The sequence below is a fragment of the Ylistrum balloti genome, unplaced genomic scaffold, assembly GCF_031769215.1.
Source record: "Ylistrum balloti isolate Yb309-2 unplaced genomic scaffold, AGI_CSIRO_Ybal_v1 Utg370006, whole genome shotgun sequence".
In the NCBI taxonomy this organism is placed as follows: Eukaryota; Metazoa; Mollusca; class Bivalvia; order Pectinida; family Pectinidae; genus Ylistrum; species Ylistrum balloti.
The window spans coordinates 389,432-411,675 of record NW_026782081.1 but is presented as its reverse complement, the minus strand read 5'-3'; the positions used below and the strand labels follow the sequence as shown (position 1 = coordinate 411,675).

Sequence of the window (22,244 nt, the reverse complement as noted above, 5' to 3'; positions counted from 1 at the left end):
GTTAGCTCCCTTCTATGCCGGTTGTTTTTTATTTTGCTAACCAAATGCGCCTCAAATTTTGCGTCAAAGTTGAATCTTTCTTAGGTTTCTGAAGGACGAGAAGGACGTGCACACGATGGCACTAAACTACCTGAAATTGTGTTGTCGACATCAACACACGGGACATTTAAAGAAAATGAGATACTTTCCATTGACTTTGCTACATCATAATGACATGTTATGCAGAACTGATGTAAGTCGGTCGGCTTGATCGAAGGGAAAGGGAGGGAGCGGGTGTGGTGTTTATAGTAAACACGTGTTTTGAAGCGCACTGCCTATTCTTCTTGTCGTAGCTAATGCATGCTTTCAAGTCCATTATAAAGAGCACATTGAAGGAACTGATATAGATCCTAGAACATTCATTCGTAACAATGCAAAAACAACCACTGTAAAGTTTCCAAAGTCCGTCCGATTAGTTGTTTACAAATCTTCTGTAACAAGTTAGATCTGTATAATACTAGAAAACCTTGGATAGGAGTAAATAGTTGCCAGGATTAGCCTAGAGGAGTACACAAATTTTGATTTAATTGGATGCTTTCATAAGTTGTTGGGTAGGTTTCAGTCGTAGACCAGAAAATTCTATCTCTAAAATGATAATTCATTGTTAATTTTCACATCTATAATGCCGTTGTTCATAGTTATATTTTTATAGACTCTTCTTATTTTAGCGACAGAATGGAGGTGTTCATAGAAACCATTTAAGTAATTCCAATGTGTTTTTCCTCTCACCAATTCGACTTGTAAATTCAATCGTGTTGCCATTACAAGTTATACTAGTCGTAGACCATTGTCAATTTTCACATCTATAATGCCGGTGTTCATAGTTATATTTTTATAGACTCTTCTCATTGTATGGCAATGCACGTTGCGGTCCACTATCACCAAAACCAGCCTGGTACTGTCTAAATGTGCTATACCAGGCAGTGCCAGGCTGTTAGTTTTAGTTGGTGGTGCATGGTTTTTTGGAGGTGTCAGTATTACTCAAAACCAATCTTGTGATTTGTGATTTTCACTATTTTTTATCTGGTTTGTGTGTTTGACACAGTATATTTTCCCAATAATAGTCCTTTGCCCTTCTCAATTTTATAGAACTTGCACACCAATATTTGCTATGCCTAAATGATGTATTGTAAAAGTGTATCTGGTTTTAGAAATATAGTCATATACAGTATAGTTTATAATTATGTTGATCAGAGATGTACTTATTAAAGCTACCATAATAAAGGAACTAAATACTTCTGATGTAACATCTATTATACAAGTGTGATACAAGGAATTTAAAGAAGTTCTACACATAAACAATATATAAACTTCACATAAAAACACAATTATTATGTAAACTGAACATGTAGTCTATTGATCTTACAGATGTCACCTCAGGAAGCCATCATTATGGAAAATCGGGACACAGTTGTTCTTCAGCAGAGAAGAAACCTTCAGAAACCATTTCAAGCCAAAGGATTCCAGGATTTTGGAAAGGACACATTACTTTTGTTACCAGAAACAACAGAAGACAAACTTAAATTGCATTTCAAGAATGACACTATTAATGATATTTGGTATAGTACTGTGGCTAAAAAGAAAAATCATGGACGTAAAATGACAAAAAATAAGGTCAGGTGTGTATCTGAACCTCATATGGCGCTGCCTTTAACACATTCATCTACGTCTCAATTCTTCACGTCCGCTCAAAGATTTAAAGACTTATCCATGCCAGCTCCATTTCATGAGCCCATGACCTCTTTTAACGGTTATATGGCAACAGAACCAGTGAAAGCTGATCAGTGTATCAAACAAGGAGGAGAAAACAGAAGTTTGAAAAAATGTAAGCAAGATTCGGAAATGGATATACTGTGTTGTTCTTCAAAAACTGGTGAAGATAAGAGTGGAACCTCTATGGACCTCCCAACTGCACATCAACTTGGCATTATCCAGGAAAATATAGTAGAACAGGTACATTTTATAAACAATAATTACTCATGCAGGGTACTATATATGTCCACTCTCCAGGACTCAGTCGCATGCCAAACAAAAGATCATATAATTTTAAATCATCTGACCCATAAGGCCAACTGTGCTAATGGGCATGGTGCAGCATATATTCACCAATCAACGTTTTGCATAAATTGTTACAAATCGTAAACAACTGACTTAGGAGAAGGGGAAACATAGGGACAATTAAGCAGATTCTTTAAATACTTATTCTTTTGAAGGAATGTGTTCAAAAGGTACTTTGACCAAATTTTGATTTGGTCAGAAACTTTGGGAGAGGGGGAAGGGGAAACAAATTTTTATCAGAAATAGTAGGTCTGGACCTTCCTTGGTCTATAAGGGACAGGTCTTAACTGAAAAAAATCAACCAATTCATAAAATTTGTACTTCGTATAAATGAAAGGATTTGATGGAATTTTACAAGAATACTTTGGGGTGAATTTGACTCAATTTTGTGATAATTTAAGGTTTGACCCCTTAGAAGGCAGATGGGGCGGGGTCCAATATGGCAAATGAAGGTTAATGTTGAATATGACCATTTTTTTGTTTTGATGCATGGATATTGACCAAATTTATCATGAAGCATGAGATTCCTCATCTGTTGGGAAATTGTGTTGATGTGAAAGTTGAAATATCAAGATGAACAGTACAGGGTATGTGGGCCTCTTGTTAACAAGATCGTGTTAAAAAATGATCAGTATTGTTTTTACAAGTGTGTGTAATTTATTTATTTGTTTTTCATTTCAGGTCCCAGTATTCTTTAAAGAAAAATACAGAATGGAAGATTATGATATTCAGAACATGGTCTTCATTAACAACTTTTTTGGAAAAGAAAAAGTTTATCGGTAGGTTATCACCAACTTAAGTGTAAGAAAATATCAGATAGAAAAAAACTGATGCTGTGTAAGAATCAGTACAATAGAGTATTGGTGTATTATACAACTAGAATCAGTGAGAGTATTGCTGTGTTAGGATTAGTGAGATTATTGCTGTGTTAGGAATAGTGAGATTATTGTTGTGTTAGGATTAGTGAGATTATTGCTGTGTTAGGATTAGTGAGATTATTGCTGTGTTAGGATTAGTGAGATTATTGCTGTGTTAGGATTAGTGAGATTATTGCTGTGTTAGGATTAGTGAGATTATTGTTGTATATTAGGATTAGTGAGATTATTGTTGTGTTAGGATTAGTGAGATTATTGTTGTGTTAGGATTAGTGAGATTATTGTTGTGTTAGGATTAGTGAGATTATTGTTGTGTTAGGATTAGTGAGATTATTGTTGTGTTAGGATTAGTGAGATTATTGTTGTGTTAGGATTAGTGAGATTATTGTTGTATATTAGGATTAGTGAGATTATTGTTGTGTTAGGATTAGTGAGATTATTGTTGTGTTAGGATTAGTGAGATTATTGTGTGTTAGGATTAGTGAGATTATTGTTGTATATTAGGATTAGTGAGATTATTGTTGTGTTAGGATTAGTGAGATTATTGCTGTGTTAGGATTAGTGAGATTATTGCTGTGTTAGGATTAGTGAGATTATTGCTGTGTTAGGATTAGTGAGATTATTGCTGTGTTAGGATTAGTGAGATTATTGAGATTATTGCTGTGTTAGGATTAGTGAGATTATTGCTGTGTTAGGATTAGTGAGATTATTGCTGTGTTAGGATTAGTGAGATTATTGAGATTATTGCTGTGTTAGGATTAGTGAGATTATTGAGATTATTGTTGTGTTAGGATTAGTGAGATTATTGTTGTGTTAGGATTAGTGAGATTATTGCTGTGTTAGGATTAGTGAGATTATTGTTGTGTTAGGATTAGTGAGATTATTGTTGTGTTAGGATTAGTGAGATTATTGTTGTGTTAGGATTAGTGAGATTATTGTTGTGTTAGGATTGTGTGTTGTGTTAGGATTAGTGAGATTATTGGATTAGTGAGATTATTGTTGTGTTAGGATTAGTGAGATTATTGTTGTGTTAGGATTAGTGAGATTATTGTTGTGTTAGGATTAGTGAGATTATTGCTGTGTTAGGATTAGTGAGATTATGAGATTATTGCTGTGTTAGGATTAGTGAGATTATTGCTGTGTTAGGATTATTGAGATTATTGTTGTGTTAGGATTATTGAGATTATTGCTGTGTTAGGATTAGTGAGATTATTGCTGTGTTAGGATTAGTGAGATTATTGCTGTGTTAGGATTAGTGAGATTATTGCTGTGTTAGGATTAGTGAGATTATTGTTGTGTTAGGATTAGTGAGATTATTGAGATTATTGCTGTGTTAGGATCACTGAGATTATTGCTGAGTTGTTTAAAAAATTGACAATTCCTTAAATTACCTTGAGCCATTGATGAAAACTGAATTATTTTCTAATTTATTTGTACATATAAACTTCCAGTGGAGCACACTATCCTGTATTTCTAGCTGGCCTCAGGATACGGTGTCATATGAGGTTTGTATATATTAAAATGTCTGTGACAAGTGCATCATACAACGTAGAAGAAGGAACAGTGAAAGTGTATTGGCAGTTAATTGGTTTGAACCAATTCACCTTCCTAAGGAAGTTGTTTTCTATCGTACGGAATTACCAGGCTGCAATAGATAACGCAGAGTAAGTATTTTTTATTGTTGTAATATTAACTTACAATTAGTAAATAAACAACAATGGAGATGATGTATTACGTTTTTCACAATGCTTTATCGTAAAGGTTCTTACTTTGAGTAAGACAAGTTTTGTGAAGTCTCATATGACAAAAGTTTATGATACTCTTCACTGATAGATTATATTTTAACAGATTTTTAAGGAAAAATGTGGAAGATAAAATCAAACAGAGGAAGCCATTTAATTTCAAGGTCGCCCAGAAACTTTGTCCCTATTGCAAACCCTTTTTGTCTGGCGTTGTGCATCATACATTGTGTGTCGTTAACTTTTAACATTTTCGACTTTTTGAAAAATCCTGAAATCAATTAAATTTTACAAAACCCTTCCATGGCTAAAGGTAAAACAAAATTGTAAATTATAGGGTCCCCAACCCCCAAGGTCCTGAAGGACCAGACCAAAATTTCAAAAATGGTAGAATCAAGTGCTCTTCATGGATGTAAAGGCCTTCAGATGGTTTACCATCCCAGGGGAGGGGGTAAAGTTTACTATAGTTTATATAGGAAAAATAGATTTTTGAGCATAATTTGTTTAATTTCCATTGGAAATATTTCAAACTCAGTTAGAACAGTGATTGAAGGATGACAGCTTGATGGTACACCCATACTGATCCTGGTTGACCCAAAGAGGCTGATGGGTGGGGCCAAAGGGGGTTAAATTTAGTTTGATTTCAAAAATCTACTTCTCAACATCCAGATATAGTAATATCAAATGCTCTTCATGAATGGAAGTGTCTTAAGATGATTTATCAAAATTGTGAATTACATGGCCCAAGAGTCTCACATTTCTCCATGGGGAGGGGGTAAATTTTGCTATAGTTTATTTAGGAAAATCATATATTTGAACATATTTGTTTATTTTTTATTGGAAATAGTTTAAACCTGATCAGAATTATTAGGTTAAGATGACTGTTTTATGAGATGCACAAATTGACCTCAATTGAACCCGAGGGGCTGTTGGGTAGGCCCAAAAGGAGTCAGATTTACTCAGATTTCAAAAATCTTCTCAACATCCAGATATGGTAGTCTCAAATGCTCTTCATGAATGGTAGTGTCTTAAGATGGTTAACCAAAATTGTGAATTACATGGCCCTAGAGAGGATCTTTCTCAATTATCATTTGTAATTTTCTGATGGCCCTTCTTATGCCCTTTTGATTTGTGGACTGGTAGGAATGAGAGAGAAAAAAAAAGAACAACTCTGGAATCCCATGCTTTGTTTCAGTATCACCAGATGGTTGGTTGTTCAAACTTATATTAGTTCAAAAGTTAATTTTGTCCTGAAACCATTTCTATAACTGCTATATCTTGACAAGAATACTGATCATTATGTGATTTCTTGTGAAGATGAAGGATAGTTGACCAGCATTTTCAGAACAGAATTATATTAGAAAGCAATCTGATGCAGTCTGCAGTATCGTTTTGTATCTCTGACCAATGAATAAGAAACCAGAATGCATATAAGCATTTTACAAGACCTTTTCAATAACATTCTTTGAGGCACAGGGTCCAGAAATTTTGCACATAGGATACTGTGACAAAGGACTATATATCAAGACTTTCAAGGTCATATGTGTAATATTTGTTAAGATCTGTGAAAGACATCTAAATTATCAAAAGACTCCCTCAAGGTACTGATATTGGGCCAGTGTCATGCTTGGATGAAGGGCTACCAAAATTCCTCAGATGAATGATATTGACTTTCAAGGTAAAATGATCAAACAACTTTTAGAAAACAAAAATGGTTAGAAATGTTTCCTGCTTCCCTTGAAAGAAGTCCAACAATATTTTGAAAAATAAAAAATGTAACCTTGACCCAAGGGTGCCAATAATGTACTTTGTAGGTCATGATTGTAATTTTTTTTTTTTTGGCAAACAGCATATCAATTGAGTGATGCAGGCCCATTGTACCTCTTGTGTTTTTATGATACATATTCTTAAACTTCAAGAAGACTTTTTTTTTCACACTTGTACAACTGGTATGTGAAATCTATGGTAATATGTGACAATTATTATAATTTTATTTTCAGGTATTATTGTGGTGTGTCAGTGTTCCATGTAAACAAAGAGGGAAAAATTTACAAACATCGAGTAGACCGGGTAAGATGTGTTCTGATAATGTTGTATGGGATTCAAAAGCTCTCTAGCCCTAGTTCTAACCTTGTTGCATTGTGAGATAAATGATAACTCTTCTGAGATAAACTTAATTAATTTATACCCAGTTGTGTAATGATAACTTTCAGCCATGTTCTTTGTTAGTTTACCCTAAAATAAAACTGTTAAAAGTCAAAAGACATTTTTTATTTGTAACACCCCATGGCCAGTATACACACTCAAAAGTTTGACATTCCTTTTTAGTCAACACCTGTGATCAGTATACATTTTCAAAAGTCAGAGATATTCTAAACTTGTAATATCCCATGGTCAGTATACACTATCAAACATTAGAGATATTCTTAATTTATCACCTCATGTCAGTATACACTATCAAACATAAGAGATATCCTTAATTTATCACCTCATGTCAGTATACATTAGAGATAATCTTAATTTATCACCTCATGTCAGTATACACTATCAAACATTAGAGATAATCCTTAATTTATCACCTCATGTCAGTATACACTATCAAACATTAGTATCCTTAATTTATCACCTCATGTCAGTATACACATCAAACATATCAAATCATTAGTATACACTATCAAACATTAGATATCCTTAATTTATCACCTCATGTCAGTATATCACTATCAAACATTAGAGATATACACTATCAAACATTAGAGATCCTTAATTTATCACCTCATGTCAGTATACACTATCAAACATTAGAGATATCCTTAATTTATCACCTCATGTCAGTATACACTATCAAACATTAGAGATATCCTTAATTTATCACCTCATGTCAGTATAAAATATCAATCATAAGAGATATCCTTAATTTATCACCTCATGTCAGTATACACTATCAAACATTAGAGATATCAAACATCTTAATTTATCACCTCATGTCAGTATACACTATCAAACATATCAAACATTAGAGATATCCTTAATTTATCACCTCATGTCAGTATACACTATCAAACATTAGAGATAATCCTTAATTTATCACCTCATGTCATATCAAACATCCTTAATTTATCACCTCATGTCAGTATACACTATCAAACATTAGAGATATCCTTAATTTATCACCTATCACCTCATGTCAGTATACACTATCAAACATTAGAGATATCACCTCAATTTATCACACTATCAAACATTAGAGATATCTCATGTCAGTATACACTATCAAACATTAGAGATATCCTTAATTTATCACCTCATGTCAGTATACATTAGAGATAATCTTAATTTATCACCTCATGTCAGTATACACTATCAAACATTAGAGATATCCTTAATTTATCACCTCATGTCAGTATACACTATCAAACATTAGAGATATCCTTAATTTATCACCTCATGTCAGTATACACTATCAAACATTAGAGATATCCTTAATTTATCACCTCATGTCAGTATACACTCCAAACATTAATTTATCACCTCATGTCAGTATACACTATCAAACATTAGAGATATCCTTAATTTATCACCTCATGTCAGTATACACTATCAAACATTAGAGATATCCTTAATTTATCACCTCATGTCAGTATACACTATCAAACATTAGAGATATCCTTAATTTATCACCTCATGTCAGTATACACTATCAAACATTAGAGATATCCTTAATTTATCACCTCATGTCAGTATACACTATCAAACATTAGAGATATACTTAATTTATCACCTCATGTCAGTATACACTATCAAACATTAGAGATATCCTTAATTTATCACCTCATGTCAGTATACACTATCAAACATTAGAGATATCCTTAATTTATCACCTCATGTCAGTATACACTATCAAACATTAGAGATATCCTTAATTTATCACCTCATGTCAATATACACTATCAAACATTAGAGATATCCTTAATTTATCACCTCATGTCAGTATACACTATCAAACATAAGAGATATCCTTAATTTATCACCTCATGAGATATCCTTAATTTATCACCTCATGTCAGTATACACTATCAAACATTAGAGATATCCTTAATTTATCACCTCATGTCAGTATACACTATCAAACATAAGAGATATCCTTAATTTATCACCTCATGTCAGTATACACTATCAAACATTAGAGATATCCTTAATTTATCACCTCATGTCAATTTCAAACATTAGAGATATCCTTACCTCATGTCAGTATACACATTATTAGTATACACTCAAACATTAGAGATATCCTTACACTATCAAACATAAGAGATATCCTTAATTTATCACCTCATGTCAGTATACACTATCAAACATTAGAGATATCCTTAATTTATCACCTCATGTCAGTATACACTATCAAACATTAGAGATATCCTTAATTTATCACCTCATGTCAGTATACACTATCAAACATTAGAGATATCCTTATATCCTTAATTTATCACCTCATGTCAGTATACACTATCAAACATTAGAGATATCCTTAATTTATCACCTCATGTCAGTATACACTATCAAACATTAGAGATATCCTTAATTTATCACCTCATGTCAGTATACACTATCAAACATAAGAGATATCCTTAATTTATCACCTCATGTCAGTATACACTATCAAACATTAGAGATATCCTTAATTTATCACCTCATGTCAGTATACACTATCAAACATTAGAGATATCCTTAATTTATCACCTCATGTCAGTATACACTATCAAACATGAGATATCCTTAGTATACACTATCAAACATCAAACATCATGTCAGTATACACTATCAAACATTAGAGATAATCATTAGAGATAATCTTAATTTATCACCTCATGTCAGTATACACTATCAAACATAAGAGATATCCTTAATTTATCACCTCATGTCAGTATACACTATCAAACATAAGAGATATCCTTAATTTATCACCTCATGTCAGTATACACTATCAAACATAAGAGATATCCTTAATTTATCACCTCATGTCAGTATACACTATCAAACATTAGAGATATCCTTAATTTATCACCTCATGTCAGTATACACTATCAAACATTAGAGATAATCTTAATTTATCACCTCATGTCAGTATACACTATCAAACATAAGAGATATCCTTAATTTATCACCTCATGTCAGTATACACTATCAAACATTAGAGATAATCTTAATTTATCACCTCATGTCAGTATACACTATCAAACATAAGAGATATCCTTAATTTATCACCTCATGTCAGTATACACTATCAAACATTAGAGATATCCTTAATTTATCACCTCATGTCAGTATACACTATCAAACATTAGAGATATCCTTAATTTATCACCTCATGTCAGTATACACTATCAAACATTAGAGATATCCTTAATTTATCACCTCATGTCAGTATACACTATCAAACATAAGAGATAAGATCCTTAATTTATCACCTCATGTCAGTATACACTATCAAACATTAGAGATATCCTTAATTTATCACCTCATGTCAGTATACACTATCAAACATAAGAGATATCCTTAATTTATCACCTCATGTCAGTATACACTATCAAACATTAGAGATATCCTTAATTTATCACCTCATGTCAGTATACACTATCAAACATTAGAGATAATCTTAATTTATCACCTCATGTCAGTATACACTATCAAACATTAGAGATACACTATCAAACATTAAATTTATCACCTCATGTCAGTATACACTATCAAACATTAGAGATAATTTATCACCTCATGTCAGTTAAACATTTATCACCTCATGTCAGTATACACTATCAAACATTAGAGATAATCTTAATTTATCACCTCATGTCAGTATACACTATCAAACATTAGAGATAATCTTAATTTATCACCTCATGTCAGTATACACTATCAAACATTAGAGATATTCTTAATTTATCACTTCATGACAAGTCTGCATTATCAAAAATTAGAGCTATTCTTAAGTTTTTAACACTTGATGGCAATTATACAATGTCAAACAAAAGTTTTACATTTCAGTTTGTAACACCACATTATCAAAACTTATAGACATTCTTAGTTTTTAAATCCTATGGACAGGATAAACTGTCAAATGTTAGAGATATTCTTAATCATTAAAACCTCATGACTGGTATACACTATCAAAAGTGAGAGATTAATAGAATTTTTAGCTCAGCTGCCAAAGAACAACTATTAGAGATAAGTCCAGATTTATTCTTTTTCCAAATTATTCATTTGCATTTCATTGATTTACAGATGGACCAGATCAAGGAAGGCAAGGCAGTGAGACAACCAGAAATGGCAATGGCTTAACAGTGTTTTAGGGAGCTGCTACCTCTACATATATACAATATATGTAAATAACTGGGATATTTTTGCTCATCACTTTTAGATGATGGGCTGTTTAAATTACCTTTCATCCGTAGTCTGTGATCTGGCTGTCCTTAAACAATCCCTATTCATTGTATTTCTCTGAAAGTGTTGAATTGATCTTTGTAAAATTTGTGTAATATCAGTTATGAAACTATCAGAGAACAGAGGGGGATGGATCTGTCTTTAATATATGTAAAATGAAGAACTTTTCTAAGGATGCGCTGGAAGACTGTTTCAAAGGTGAAAGTTTTGGGTTTTTTTTCATGCTCATTCTGACAGGACAAGTGGCTATCCAAGATCCCAATCATTATTGCTACTTGTCAGAAAGTGCTGGAGATGTCTTTCGCAAAATGAATGTTTGTTTAAAGGGGTAACCATACCCTATGATAAATATAATCAGAACATTAATTGATATTGGTGTCAATACCTCGAAAGTTGAAAATAGATCAGAAGTAAGAGAAATGGTAGACTCCAAGATCCCTCTGGGATCTCTTGTTAGAACCTTAGTGGTGTGAAGGTTGTACTCATGTTTGTCATTGTGTCCTCGTCATTGAGTTCACACCAAGATTAAGAAATCTGGAACTGAAAAAGTGTGCCTCTCTTGAAGTGCTACACCTAATCATTTTCTAAATCCATATGTCAATGCCAAATACCAAATTGCACAGAATTTTCATGACAACAATATTACCTTACAAAATAAGTTATCTTTCTGTCTATATACCTTTCTTTATATACTTTTTTGGATAACATCTTTCATGGCTAAGTTAATTATTGGCCTTTTTCCTGCTCCTTCCAAGAAAAGGTTGGATGATTTTACCAAGAAAAGGTATCTATCAGATAAGTCAGGTTCAGATCTCTGTTAGGTATAAATATCTGTTTCATTAAACTTTATACCATATTTATCCTACAATAAGCCCAGTGGCAAAGACATAACATCTAAATCAAATAAGGGAGATGGCTTATTTATAGCCATATGGTTGGATTTATTTCAAGACATTGAACTGATATTTCTACTTACAGCAATACTAGGAATAGATTTATTTTCAATGGTAAAGAAACTTTATGAGTTCTTCTTCCAAGCTATAAGACAAGTACAAGGTCAGATATATAGGAACTACTCTCGACCAATGCCAACATCTTATAAGGGAATGTAGGTTATAGCTTTATTCAGAATCTTGAGAGAAACTCATTGAATCCTGACTTAATTAACATCTGATTTTAAACATTAGTCATTACAATTTGGCCACCAGTAACCTTGACAATAAGTATTTATTTCATCATACTGTGAAGATTTTGTCTAAACTAAAAGAAGCAGATCTGTGATATTTTCAGTTTAACATATTCATAGATATTTTTTAATGAGACTGTATAGAAAAGAAATTTGGCTGTGGCAAAAATCTGTAAAATAGGAAATAGTGATAAAGCTGAACAGCTGTAAAATCTGCTAAAAAAATCTGTCAGTAACAAAAACTTGTCTAGAATCCACTGTACAATACGTAAAATAACTGCTACATAAAGGACATTTTTATTGCTACCTTTAGTGACCTTTATTGACAAGTTTGTTTGCATTCTGTTTTAAAAATCAAAAACCATGAAAATTCCTTGATGTTGAAAAAAGGCAAAAATAAAATACCTTTTGTCAAATTCACAATAATTTCCTTCTAAATGATTTTAGTAAAAATGTGCAAAAAGAAAGTCAAAAATTATGTCAAAGGATGTGGGCTGTTTTACTTTACATTTGCCAGAACAGGTACTTGTGTTATATAGGACCTATTTTCAGTTTCCGGTATTAATGGAGATAAATTAAGCTCTGATTACACGATATATTGACAGGAGCTTTTATTAGGTATTTGAGATGGTTCACATCAATGAAATATGGTTCACAGTAATGTAACATGCTCACATTAATTTGACATGCTACACTTTGAAGCTTGTTAAAAGTTGGATTTCGAGGCATTATGCCCAAGGTCAAGCACATGTACAATTTGTATTCACATTGTCGTTATAAGTATTCAATATTTCTATCAGAAAAAAAATCATCTTTACCTCTTTAAAGTCTTTCTTTCTTGCTTCATTAGTTTACAAAGTCTGCTCACTGCTAATATCTGTTCCTCAGTACTTAACTATTATATGCAGAATTATCCAAATTTGATAGTTGTATACATGTAGAGACAGTGTCTCTCTTTCCAAAACTTGTTTAACAGCAATCTTCCTTATAACATCTGACCTTAGTCAAGGTCTGTATGATATGGAACATTTCCCTTCACTATATCGGTGCATTATTGTCTCTCTAAATACAACTTAAACCTGTAGAGGTTTTCGTGATATGCTATTGAGATGTGGTCTGTGAAATCTAGGGGAGATAATCCAGACTAAAGTTACCCTACAAGCTTGTGAACAATCAACACTACTTCCATCTGGTTTGAAATATTGTGTAATAAGTACATTTCAGGTCAACACAGTCACTGTTTTTCTTTGTGTAAGAAATTTTCAGCATAGAGCAAGAAAACCTATCTGGAATTGAGAGAAAATTAATAATGCAGCTTGAATATACCTAAGGCTTTGAAATGGTGGACTTTTCTCCTATCACATGGTTATCATGTGATGTGCTGCTGGTAATATATACATAGACACCTTGAAGAGAACATGATGCAGAGTAGTTAACATGTGATGGTTTGCCACTTACAAATGCTTTGATTGAAATTGGGAATGCCATTCCTCTACGAAAACAAAATACAAGACATACAATATCAAGATTGATATATTTTTGAATCAGACATATTTTTGAGATTATCGTATCTTTCCTGCAGTAAGCCACAGAAGCTAAATCAATGTCTTTGACTCAAAGTAAAGAGATGGGATTATTAATTGGTAGTGATGTAGCATTTGTTTTCATTTACAATGTATTCGGAAATTCAAATAGATGTGGATATGCTTAGAATCAGGCATGGACATATTGCTGGATGAATGTAAGATGAGAGATGTAGTTGTAAATCCACAAATGATTTTGTTTGCATGAGAAATCCTAAAACGTAAAGACTAATATAATACAGGGGATTTTTAAGTTTGTAAAGATGAAGCTTGGTGAGTGTTTGGCAATTTGATAATCTTTCCTTGAGAATTCATTTGAGAACCCGTTGTCTTACCTACAAAGGAGTGAATACTAATTTTATTTTACCTTTTTTCTGATCTTCTTTTGTATGTTATTTTGTTCTCATTACTTAAGTGACGTCATTGTATTGTTAATACTGAGAATACCCCCTCTCAACCCTGTAATAAGACAAGGAAATGAAGAAAAGACAGTTATGGACAGGATAAAAGCCTGGAGATTGATAAACAATATAGTAGAAATTACAGTATTGACTCACCAAGTCTGTACAAGTGATTGATAAGTAATAAATGCTAAGATGATTGCACATCTGATTATAGAATAGTTATGTAATAAACAGTACCATCAGTAGGTATTGTCCTACTGTAGTTATTATTGTCGGTCAGCATAATAAGGTAATTATCCTTTATGACAAAGCTATATGTTTATGTTGTAACATATGTTACACTCTCTGAGTGTATAAATATTGTGACGTAGGTACATGTACTAAGGTGTGATCAATTACCTGTTGTACTCCTAATACCACCAATTTTTGATTTAGCCAAACCTAATGATAATACTACCTTATGGCACAGATTAAACCTGGTAGACATATTTAAGTCATTGCTTATAGATGTGACAGATACTTGTTTCTGCCTGTTTTATGCTGAATAGATTTTTAGTGTATTGAACTGATTTGTCTATTAAAATATTTATAATTATTGAAAATTTATTGTTTGCTTGTCAATATACTATGATCCTGTCACAGCTCTGTGAACAGTGATCATCTCACAGCGCTGAAAACCATGAACGTCTCTCAGCTGTGAACCATAATCATATCACAGCTATCCGGCCTGTAACGAGCAGTATATAAAGAAGTAGACATTGCCGGTCTACCTCAGTTGTTTTCATGAGACTGATCTTGGCTCTGGTAGCAGTTTGATAAAATAAAAAGTCTAAGTTTTAATGAGACTGATGCTGGCTCTAGTAACTGGCTAACACATACAGGTGTAGACTCTAACCGTCCAGTTTTAATGAAACTGATACTGGCTCTGGTAACAGGCCAAAACATACAGGCGTAGACACTTACCGTCTAGTTTTAATGAGACAGCATTTGTGATAAACACTGGCAAACATATCTAATCCAAAGTCTGGGAAAACAGGATAATTTGATCTGCTTGTATTTCTGCTGAAATTGCAGAGATTTGAGTGATCCTATTAACAGATATGTGTAAATTAATCACTGGTTTATGGTACCTTGTAGTAGTACTACCAATGCTGACCTATAAAACATCAAATGTACCCTATGTAGGTCACATGTCCGTTGTCACATGATGTATGTAAGTTACTGCAGTATGTATACATATAGCTTATGTACTGATCGATCACTTACTTCTGTCAGTTTTGGGGTTTTTTTGTAGATTTCATGGATAATCTTAATCCACAAGTTCATACATTTATGACCTCTTAAAATTAGTGTAAGTAAATGTATTGAGCTATATTTATCCACAAAATCAAGTTTAGCTGTACTCAAATACATTTTACAATAAATAAGTAGTTCAATAACTGAATATTAATTAATTACATTGTAGTAAAAGATTTAGTGTTCACAGGATGTCTTTGCACAATTAACATTACAGAACTGGAGTTCTGATCTTAATCAACTCCACAACCAATATGAAAAAAAGTCAACAGAATATCAGACTACTTTACAATGAAATGGATTTAAAGTACAATTCACTGATACCATGACCAGATATTTGATCATTACAGGTTGGCAGCGCTGACTACCACAAACACAGAATCAAAAGAAAAAGGAAGGGGGTGTGATTAAAACAGAAAAAATATGAAAGATGACAGATTCAAGAAAAATGGCAGTTTATTTAACAACATTGTTCAATATGAGTTGATCACTTTGGGAGACTGTTTATTAATGACATAAAGTGTGAGTAGACATTGCACTAATTTATACATTATGTATACACACCAAAGCTGTATGGTTTCTCACCTACTACTGAACTTGTAACAAACAGGGTATAACTTACTCTGATGAATTACTACACTTACATACAGACTAAGAAAACAGTTCCTTAAATAACATTGAAGAAAGGTAAGATTATATTGCATAAGAACATGCAGATGTTGAACAAAGTCCCAATCCTATAGCCTGTATATAAATAAATATTATATAAGGTGAGCTAAAAAGAAAACTTATGAGACAATTTTCATCAATCACATCGGAAACATACAAAGATCCTATTTATCACACGATCAATAATTTTGGCAATTATTGAAGAAAACAGATTTTTGTACATCATACATTAAGTCCTCTTGACTGTATATCTATGGTCTCCGTGGTGACACCACAATGTACTCTGCAAATGTATGACATTATTTCAATATCTAAACCTTGACGAATGTCACAATGGGGTTATTACATTGTAAATGAGGTAATGGTAGACTCACTGAATAAAACAATCATGTGATGAATGAATTCTTTTAAGTACCAAGCATACTTAAATACAGGTATACAGACACTGGATTTGGAAATACCTGCAGTGTCCATTTCAAAATTTTAACAGTCTAGTACCACTGATTGTTGGTCCTCTCAAACCTCTTTAAAGGACTGAATTTTGAATCATCATGTCCATCAAAGGTTGGCATATTCAAGTCATGCATTTTACAATGTATCTTTACTGTTTTTGTTTCACATTTTGCTGAGTGAATTTGGTTAATGCATCAAAAGGCTTGCCCTTGTCAATTGAGGATTTTTTCTACAATGTCCAGAAAAACACATCATTTTTGTAATAGTCTCACTTTGCCAGCAAAACAAGTGGTTTACTTTCGTCTACTTTGTTAGTACGAATATGAAAGGCTGGGGCCACCCATGCTCCACAGGGGCACTTCTCTCCTGTAAACAAATAAATAACATGTAAAACCATATATCACTTATAATAAAAGCAATAAGGTCAGGGTATTAAGACGTGTGATATTAAGATGTTTCCTTCAGAATTAACATTTATTTAATTTCTGTTTACAAATCTGTAGGTTCAGATAACAGCACGCCCTAATAAATGAACAACATGATATCAACAATATCATATTATACTGTTATACACCCTCTAAAATAAGTTGCACGCCTGTTAAGACTTCACTTTGTGATTCCAGTTGCCTTTTATCTATCTTTCGAGAAGTACTAAAACATAACTATTTAACATTATCATCTTTCCACCTACATTTCCCTCCCTACTTTGAGTGACATTAAAAAATACATGTTCAGAGTATGCCTCAATAATGGACATACTCTTCTCTCCCTTTGCCATCATGTTCAAAATCTAATTCAAATAAAAAAAAGCAAGCACAGCAAAAATCCATAATGAACACATGAAGTTTCAAGAAGAAGATCTCGATGAATTCTGGAGAAAAATTAGACACAATCTTTGTGTGACAGATGTCATTCTTTATTTTATTTTCTCTGCTAGGACCTCTGACTTACTAGTCTAATGCTAAACCAAGCGAGTTTAAGGGACGTTCTCTCTAGTCATGTGTTGTATTGCTGTTACTATTTCACCAGGGTTCATTCAAATGAAATAAATCCAAAAAAGGCCACAGGCAGCTATCAAGAATTTCTCATTAAAGTAAAAATGTGTCCAACTATAGCCCTTAATTTAACATGTTCATTAACTTTTCTGTACATCCTTACAGTGTCAAGTTCTGGAAAATAGTGATAACCATATATATACAGGATGAACTCATGGACACAAAAAAAAAAACATTATTAAATTCCACCATTTGATGATAGCAAGTTGAAATGATAGTACTTACCATGCCATACAAAAGATCCAATCTTAGAGTTACATTTTGGACAAGATAACTGGAAAAAAATGCAAAGTGTAAATCATTATTATTCATTTTTTCTCTCTCTCTTTCTCTATCATAGATTGGGATCATTTGGATTTGATGGACTTTATGATAACCGGAAATAAAGTTTATGAACATTTCATTTTACTAAGCTATTTTACCAATAACAACATCATAATTATTTCATGATGCCTTGTTCTATTGAAACCATTTTTACTTCCAACATTTCACAAATGATGACAAATTACCAAGTATTACTATTACAGGGATTTCTCAAATCCATTGTTCTAACTGATTTTGATGATAAAATTCAACACCTATGAGAATTTCTTAATAAGTCTATCATTTCCTAAAAACTTGTTTGCAGTTTTGTGTTTACAACTCTTACAATAAAATTCTTTAAGAGAGTTTGAAGTGTTGTTGTTGTGAAATGTAATAGTTAGGAAAGTTTGAAAATTGAAAGGTTCGGTTACATTACTTTTCAATTAGTCGGAAGAGTAGTTAAATTTCAAGACGTACATATTTTTTTATTTAAGTATTTGACATTTATTAAAATGAACTTGTACCTTGCCCAGAGGTTCAGATATGAAGTTTGCCATCCATCGAACTGGTTCGATAAATAGAGACTGTCTACAGGTAGTCAAGCTTTCCCCTCGGTCAACATTCTCTTTTTGACTAGCTGGGATTCTACTTCTCCAATCAAAGGCAGCTTCTCCCTCACCAACACAATGTGTAATTAATCCTGACTGTTTAAACAGAGCCTGCCTGTAAATGTCAATCAAAACACAATTTTACTGGTATGTTGACAGATATTCTATTTCTCACATACTCCATATCCATGATCCTAGTTTTGCTAGGGATAAGATAACTCTATCTTACACAGGGTAGATAAAGACAACTGGTATGTGCCACGACGCTACTCGCAATAGGTTTGTGTCATCATTTTATGTAGTGTAACCAAGCCATAATTGGCAAAAGTAAGTTACATTCCATGGATAACTGATATTGTACACTGTATACAACATCTAATATGTTACAATTTTATTTGTGAGAAAAATTATCAGTCTTTTGCTGGCCAGCCAAACTCTTATAATTTGGTTGAGATATCCCTGTAAACAGAACAGACCTACACTTGTATAAGATTCTATTACTCCAATTCCTATGACAGAATTACCATATATTTTCATACATTTCAGACTTCTCTAATATCTCTTACTAATGGCAGGCTAATGAAATCAAAGTTAAAAGTTTACTGGTCAGGACTACATCATGTACAGCGCTTTCTATGAGGAAAATACATGTTTGTGGTTATAAAATTTTAGAAGAGACATTTACCGGCATTTCCTGCATTTGTAAACTGTATCCATCTTACTATCTGTGTCTGATGGATTGGCTGTCAGCTCCTCTGGACTAAAGGTTTCATCTACTGTAAAAATATATTGCAGGAATGTATTAACAATCCAAAAATATTAATCAATCATCTTTCTATGTCAAATTTCAATATATGGTTGCATTCAACATTCTCTTAACACAATTTTCAAATCTGATATCAATAATACCAGTCACATTTAATTCAAAATGTTATATTATAACAGAAAGGGTTACAAAAGAGAAACTTACAATCATAGCTGTGAATTTTCAATGCCAGTTTTTTCAGTCGATATCGTCTAAATCTTTCATTGGTTGTGTCAATCTTATTCTCCATTTCTTCATATAGGAGAAGTTGATCTTTAAAACCTTCATTTGGACTGTGGGAAGTGAACATTGCAAAATATAATGAAACATGTGTGGTAATACTTGTTTACCGAGCAGAGCACTTAAAATTTAAAAACCATATTCATAATGTTAAGTTAATTGAGTCAGTCTCACATTTTCATCTCAAGAAGAACTATATCCTTTTTGTATATTATCAATTCTACATCAACAATGGATGTATTAATCTCTGTCAACTTTCCTCAGATGTACAAAGTATAAGTCAATATTTTAACTTGGTTTACATACTGAACTATTGATCTGCTTTTCCGGACAAATCCCAAAGCTTCAGCAAAACACATCTCTTTCTTTTTCATTAGGTATGCAATAACAACAGTAGCACTTCTAGAACAGCCTGCCAAGCTAAAATAGGAAATCCAAAGGTGATAAATGACAGAAAGACAATAATGTTAAATCAAGAGAAAGATGAAGGAATGATATACTGAAATAAATTAAAATCCAAAATGTGATATTGTTGTCATTCAGAAATAGCCTGTATTAGAAGGATTATCAGCTGAATTTTCATTATTGTAATTTCAAAGATCAGAAATATACATGTACTTGTATAATTTCAAGCATAAAGTATTTGATTTGTTTTTGTCTGGGATGAAATAAAATATCAAAACATACACACCAGTGAACCAAAACAGACCCATATCTGATCCCTTCATCTATAAACTTAATACATTCTTCAAAGTAGTTCAGTAGGTCTGTGAACTCCAGGTCAAACCCATGAATGAACTTGTACTTGAACTGCTCACTGACTGATTTAGGAAGAGGCGAGTTGTTCACCGTCAATATGTGTGTGATTCCTTTCGCTTTTAACCGAATTATATCTTTTGCTGCACTCCAACTCCCAAGATACAGATTTGTAATTATTTCATTAATGTCCAACACGGTCTCAGCCATTATTGTGAGATTAACCCTGCAAAGAATGTCAACGCATAACTAAATGCCAATTAACTTATATCACATTTTTTAATCTCTATTGCTTACGATAATCATATCATATGTCTACCATCTACGATTGAATTTATTTTAATTGATAAATTAGTACACACATTTCTCACCAAATGATTGTCGTGCTATTAAGTGAATATGCCCATGTAATATTTTTTTGTATGAACCAATGTTATATGGCCATTATGTGTACCTACTGTGACGCCATGTGTCTAAATAACGAAATGATGTTACATACGCAGTTTACAGATGAGTCAAATATGACTTGTCTTAATAATAATGGAGACCGTAGAGAAAAGGTTTCGTTTGGAAACCCCAACACATAGATATCTCATCCTTGACAAAACTTTGGTGGGGGTACAAAGGGAAGTATATAGATTACAAGAAAACGATGACTAAATTTCAAATATTACTGCAGATAAGTTTTATACGACTGACACCGGCTGTCATCACTCACCGAACGACTGGAACAAGACATACTTTAACTATACACGTCCATCCAGGATATTGAAGACTACTGAAAGCGCACGTACCTTTATTCTTACCTTTTCTTAATTAAATATCGCTATGACGTGGTATTTCTTGGTGTCGCAGTAATTGCCGAGTAAGTACGTGAAAGTGATTAATAATGTTGTGCAACATAGGGCGCCGACATCTTGGAAAAAGAGTCATAGGAAGGGAAATAACTCTAGATCTATCAGGAAAAACCGAGCGACGTGTCCGCTTCCCACTGGCCCGCTATAATGTTCATGCATTAATTATTTAAAATATAAGTTATGCAGAGCCTGTCTTCGCAGTAGACATAATGAAATACATGCGATGCTACACTCTTAACTGGTAACATATTTCTCTTAAAAAACAGACAACTTGAAACATATATGACGCCAGGAGTTATTAAATGATATCCTGACACATCTTCTAACAGCAAAACTACAAATTCTCCTTCATTACATATACCATTTGTAAAATAAAGAAAATAAAATCTCTGTTTTATGATGTTATATTGTCTTGTTCGATTCACATTTTTTCATGATCAATAGCTAACGCGTGGGTCAGTTTTATGGTAGTCATAATGATCCCGTGAGATTTTTTTCCTGTTTCCTGTCAGATATGAATTCGGGACGTGTTGTTCGTTAATATACCTGACAGTTCCGTTGTTCCTAACCTTGTTTTCATTCGAGAACTTCGTATCGCTTACTTGGTATTTATTCGTAGCGGTGTCGTCGACGAAATTGTTTTTATATCAATATTTTATTAATACCGACTGGAAATGTTTCTTTGGCATATGATTTAAGTCCTTGGTTTTCATTTTTAAAACAGTGGCGTGCCCAGACGTGCTCCCGTGAATCCACAACATTTTTTCTGATCTCTGAGTTTTGTATGTGGGTGAGGGTGCGTGCGTGCAGTGGTGTGCGTGTGTGAGGTGTTGATGGTGGTGGTGAGTGTGTGTGGGTGCTAGTGCGGGTGTGTGGG

General features: G+C 33.0%; 2 protein-coding genes across 3 annotated transcripts; one reads left to right on the top strand and one right to left on the bottom strand.

The window, feature by feature from the left end:
- Positions 1-81: 81 nt before the first annotated feature.
- Positions 82-14,921, top strand: LOC132548215 (uncharacterized). Its single transcript, XM_060212037.1, has 6 exons — positions 82-232; positions 1,408-1,992; positions 2,779-2,876; positions 4,424-4,636; positions 6,712-6,781; positions 10,994-14,921. The coding sequence occupies exons 1-6, from the start codon at positions 116-118 to the stop codon at positions 11,048-11,050; spliced, it is 1,140 nt and encodes a 379-aa protein (XP_060068020.1). The 5' UTR covers positions 82-115; the 3' UTR covers positions 11,051-14,921.
- A 1,138-nt stretch (positions 14,922-16,059) lies between these two features.
- Positions 16,060-21,411, bottom strand: LOC132548232 (probable dual specificity protein phosphatase DDB_G0281963). 2 transcript variants are annotated; one of them, XM_060212072.1, is made up of 8 exons: positions 21,305-21,411; positions 20,446-20,736; positions 20,061-20,174; positions 19,680-19,807; positions 19,395-19,485; positions 18,626-18,824; positions 18,024-18,072; positions 16,060-17,109 (listed from the first exon to the last, which is right to left on the bottom strand). In XM_060212072.1, exons 2-8 carry the CDS (start codon positions 20,718-20,720, stop codon positions 17,012-17,014), a joined length of 954 nt encoding a protein of 317 aa, XP_060068055.1. In that variant the 5' UTR covers positions 20,721-20,736; positions 21,305-21,411; the 3' UTR covers positions 16,060-17,011. The 2 variants fall into 2 exon arrangements, with proteins under 2 accessions (XP_060068055.1, XP_060068054.1); XM_060212071.1 differs by having other exon boundaries at positions 21,317-21,411.
- Between the last annotated feature and the right edge of the window lie 833 nt (positions 21,412-22,244).